Source organism: Protobothrops mucrosquamatus, unplaced genomic scaffold, assembly GCF_001527695.2.
Source record: "Protobothrops mucrosquamatus isolate PMUCROS unplaced genomic scaffold, P.Mucros_1.0 scaffold3233, whole genome shotgun sequence".
In the NCBI taxonomy this organism is placed as follows: Eukaryota; Metazoa; Chordata; class Lepidosauria; order Squamata; family Viperidae; genus Protobothrops; species Protobothrops mucrosquamatus.
The window spans coordinates 15072-20155 of record NW_015389229.1 but is presented as its reverse complement, the minus strand read 5'-3'; the positions used below and the strand labels follow the sequence as shown (position 1 = coordinate 20155).

Sequence of the window (5084 nt, the reverse complement as noted above, 5' to 3'; positions counted from 1 at the left end):
GCAAGCGGACCTGACCTAGGGAGGATTTTATATGGGGTTTATTTTTTAGCAATTTGACAGAGACACAACTTTAAAATTTGATTTAATTCGGTTTTATTGGGGGGGGAATGTATTTATGTTTTGTTTTAAATATGTTGTGCGCCGCCCTGAGTCCCGTCGGGAGAAGGGCGGCATATAAATTAAATTAAATAAATAAAAAATAAATAAATAATGACCCAGAGCGACTCGCTTAAGACCTGCAGAGGAACAGGCCCCCTCCTGCCCCGCAGCCCCTCCTCTTGGCGCAGCCTGGCTCTCACCGTGCAGGCTCCTGGTGTTTCCTGGAAGGTTGAGCACCGCCGTTCCCACGTTCCCCTGTGGCTGCTGGGGAGGATCAGCCTCCCAGTGCCTGGAGGGGAGGAAGGGGAAGAGGACGGGGGAGCTCTGGGCTCAGAGGGAGCGTGGCTGGAGGCGAGGGCGGGGACCCTGCTAGGAGGAGGCCAGGGGCGTCTGGAAGGCGGGTGAGGGAGACCCGAGAGGCGTCCAGGTGGGCTTGGCCAATGGGGCCAATGGGGAATTTCATGATTGAACGGATATTTGAAGTTGGATCTGTGGAATGTCCGATGAATCATAATTATTGTAAGAGGTTAGCATTGTGGCATGTTTGCTTTTTAAATGTAATGTATATTTTTTCCTTTTTTTCACATCTGCAAGCATTGTATAAACAATTAAACTTACACTTTTCTTTGAATCTTGTAGACAAAGAGGATGGCAATAAGAGCACTCTGGAGAAGTGAGAATAACTTTTGAAAAGGAAAGCAAATCAAGCCATAAATCAAAATATTTTCCATTTCCTTCAGAAAATTACACAATTCTCCCAGCAGGCGAAAGGCAAGAGAAAATTAAGAAGAAATTTCAAGCTGGAAATAGTAGAGTATGCAGAACAGAAGAATACGTTACATGACAAGGTGAAGGGGATCATTTTTTCGTTCAGAAAAAGGGGGAAGTATCTGGAAGTCAGTGGGGAAGAAAAGGTCAATTGGATACTCAAATAGGGCAGACAGTAATGCAGAACTCCAATGGGAGGAAGAAAACAGTAGGTGAAATCAAAGCACCACTAAACAAGGGACCACACACATTTTTTACTTCCTCCAGAATATCAGTGGTGGAAAAGGTCCACAGATGTCACTATTGTGGTATAAAGCACTAATTGCAAAAGCATAGGTGATTACATACAAGAGGATCCAAACTGGAAAAAAAGCCATACAAATGCGACTAATGTAACAAAATCTTTGGTCAGAATATCTCCCTTCTGGTTTATAAAAGGACCCACACAGGACAGATGCCCTATAAGTACTCCCAATGTAGTAAATGCTTTACCAAGCAAAGTAATTCACACAGGAGAGAAACCATAGGAGTGTCCAGTTTGTGAGAAACGTTTCACTGTAAATTACTACCTGGTGAAACACCAGATGTCTCACACCGGAGAGAAACCCTTTGAATGTTCGGATTGTGGGAAATCTGTCACTCGGAATTCCAGCCTGGTGATACACCAGAGAGCTCACACAGGAGAGAAACCCTTTGAATGTCCTGAATGTGGGAAAAGTTTCACTCACAGTTCCAACCTGTTGAGACACCAGAGGAATCACACAGGAGAAAAACCCTTTGAATGTCCTGAGTGTGGGAAAGGATTCAAGAAAGGTTGTCAACTGGTAAACCACCAGAGCATTCACACAGGAGAGAAACCCTTTGAATGTCCTGATTGTGGGAAAGGTTTCAAGAAAGGTTGTCACCTGGTAAACCACCAGAGCATTCACACAGGAGAGAAACCGTATGAGTGTCCACTTTGTGGGAAAAGTTTCATTGTATATTCCTTCCTGGTGAGACATCAGATGACTCACACAGGAGAGAAACCGTTTCAGTGTCCACAGTGTGGGAAAAGTTTCAGTCAGAATTCCCACCTGGTGAACCACCAGAGGACTCACACAGGAGAGAAACCCTTTGAATGTCCTGATTGTGGGAAACGTTTCAGTCAGAATTCCCACCTGGTGACACATCAGAGGACTCATACAGGAGAGAAACCCTTTGAATGTCCTGATTGTGGGAAACGTTTCAGTCAGAATTCCTACCTGGTGACGCATCAGAGGACTCACACAGGAGAGAAACCCTTTGAATGTCCTGAATGTGGGAAAGGTTTCAGTCTAAATTCCAGCCTGGTGACGCATCAGAGGACTCACACAGGAGAGAAACCCTTTGAATGTCCTGAATGTGGGAAAAGTTTCCGTCAGAATTCCAATCTGGTGATACACCAGAGCACTCACACAGGAGAGAAACCATATAAGTGTCCACTTTGTGGGAAAGGTTTTATTGTAAATTCCCACCTGGTGAGACACCAGAGGATTCACACAGGAGAGAAACTGTATGAGTGTCCAGTTTGTGGGAAAAGTTTTATTAGAAATTCTGACCTAATAATCCACCAGGGGACTCATACGGGAGAAAAACCCTTTGAATGTCCTGAATGTGGGAAAAGTTTCACTCGGAATTACAACCTGATGACACATCAGAGGACTCACACAGGCGAGAAACCCTTTGAATGTCCTGAATGTGGGAAAAGTTTCAGTCATAATTCCAATCTTGTGATACACCAGAGCACTCACACAGGAGAGAAACCATATAAGTGTCCAGTTTGTGGGAAAAGTTTTATTGTAAATTCCCACCTGGTGAGACACCAGAGGACTCACACAGGAGAGAAATCGTATGAGTGTCCACAGTGTGGGAAAAGTTTCATTGCAAATTCTGAGCTGGTGAGACACCAGAAGATTCACACAGGAGAGAAACCCTTTGAATGTCCTGTTTATGGGAAACATTTTACTCAAAATTTCAGTCTTCTGATACACCAGAGAACTCACACAGGTGAGAAACACTTTGAATGTCCTGAATGTGGGAAAAGTTTCAGTCATAATTCCAATCTTGTGATACACCAGAGGACTCACACAGGAGAGAAACCATATAAGTGTCCACTTTGCGGGGAAAGTTTTATTGTAAATTCCCACCTGGTGAGACACCAGAAAACTCACACAGGCGAGAAACCCTTTGAATGTCCTGAATGTGGGAAAAGGTTCAGTCAGAATTCCAACCTGGTGATACACCATAGGACTCACACAGGAGAGAAACCCTTTGAATGTCCTGAATGTGGGAAAAGGTTCACTAAGAATTCCCTCCTGGTGATACACCAGAGGATTCATACAGGAGAGAAACCGTTTACGTGTCCACTTTGTGGGGAAAGTTTCGTTGCAAATTCCCTCCTGGTGAGACATCAGAGGACTCACACAGGAGAGAAACCCTTTGAATGTCCTGGTTGTGGAAAAAGCTTCAGTCAGAATTCCAGCCTGGTGAGACATCAGAGGACTCACACAGGAGAGAAACCCTTTGAATGTCCTGGTTGTGGAAAAAGCTTCAGTCAGAATTCCAGCCTGGTGATACACCAGAGGACTCACACAAGAGAGAAACCCTTTGAATGTCCTGAATGTGGGAAAAGGTTCACTAAGAATTCCCACCTGGTGATACACCAGAGGACTCACACAGGAGAGAAACTGCATGAGTGTCGAGAGTGTGGAAAAAGTTTCTGTTACACTTCTCTGCTTGTAAGACACCAGAGGACGCATACAGGAGAAAAACCGTAAAAGTATCCAGATTTTGGGAAATATTTCAGTATTAGGTCTAACCTTATACATCATGTATCATACAGGGGAGAAACATTTGAAATGTCCAATCTGTGAACAATTCTTCAGGTGTAAATCATCTCTTATTGCACACAAGGAAGTGCACATGAAGCAAACAATGATGAGTTTAGAGACATCTTGAATTTCATTTGTGATTTCTCAGTGGTAAGTATGGGTTGCAATCTATCTCAGCACTAGCATAAACATGTACAGGAACTCCGATTCCTGTTACATAAATCAGGTGTGACAGTGCCTGAGGCAGATAAAAGGAAGCTGGTGGAGGAGGTAGGGAAACATTGCCCTGGTATCCTGAGCACGGGGCGCTCCGTTTACAGGATTGGGTAAAGACAGGGCATACTTTACATCTTGAACCCCGGGCTCCAGTACAGATATTACATCCATGGTATCAGTGCCGTCAAGCAGTGGAAAAATTTGGCTCTGATGCTTTGGCAGGGCAACAATTAACTACAAGCCCCCTGCCTGATTATGACCAGATAAAAATTGTCACCCCAAAAGCATCTCCAATTGGATCTTCAGCTCCTTCTGAAGAGGCTAATTCTTTTGCTTCCTTACGGCCATCGTACACCCCCATAAGGAAAATATTAGAGGAACAATTAGAAAAAAAGGGGGGGGGAATATAGAAGAAATTGCTGATATGCTTTCTGTTTGTCCAGTACACGCCACGGGACAAGTAAATCAGAATAGAGCTCAAATAGTGGAATATCGCCCTTTGTCCTATGCAATTTTAACAGAACTTAGAAAAGGAATTAGAGTACTGGGAAGTACTTATGTGCAGGGAATGTTGGAAGCCACTATGAGAAATCATATCTTAGTACCTGAAGATTGGAAAACTACCTTTCGCATGTTGCTTACTCCAGCGCAATATGTAGTTTGGGACAGCGAGTTTAAACATCAATGTGCTGTGCATGCTCTTAACTCGGGGGGGGGTGTCATTATTCCTGATCAATTGTATGGTTCTGGTCCCTTTGCCCCAGTTGATGCACGGGTTATTCTACCAGTTGCCACTTTACAGATTTCTTCTGAATGTGCCAGTATAGAGCCTTCGGAAAAGTGCCTGTTTCTGGCAAGCCTCATCAAGCCTCTCCTGAGGATGTGGACAGGATTCTTGGGAGGCTGAACGCAACCACATGTTTACTGGATCCGTGCCCCTCCTGGCTGGTACCGGCTGCCCGGGAGGGTACACGAGCCTGGCTCCAGGGAATTATAAATGCTTCTTTGTGGGAGGGTGTCTTCCCCGTAACCTTGAAGGAAGCGGTGGTGAGGCCCCTCCTTAAGAAGCCTTCCCTGGACCCAGATGTATTAGCTAATTATCGTCCGGTCTCCAACCTTCGCTTTGTGGCGAAGGTTGTGGAGAGTGTGGTT

At 44.7% G+C, this 5084-nt stretch overlaps 1 protein-coding gene across 1 annotated transcript in view; it reads left to right on the top strand.

Moving 5' to 3' along the window:
- LOC114923383 (zinc finger protein 850-like) overlaps positions 1–3662 on the top strand; it is a 4464-nt gene extending 802 nt beyond the window's left edge. Inside the window, exons 2-3 of the mRNA XM_029286275.1 lie at positions 1395–3181; positions 3266–3662. Of these exons, the coding sequence (XP_029142108.1) occupies positions 1395–3181; positions 3266–3662 (2184 nt within the window). The remainder of the gene's footprint in view (positions 1–1394; positions 3182–3265) is intronic.
- The last annotated feature ends 1422 nt before the right edge of the window (positions 3663–5084 follow it).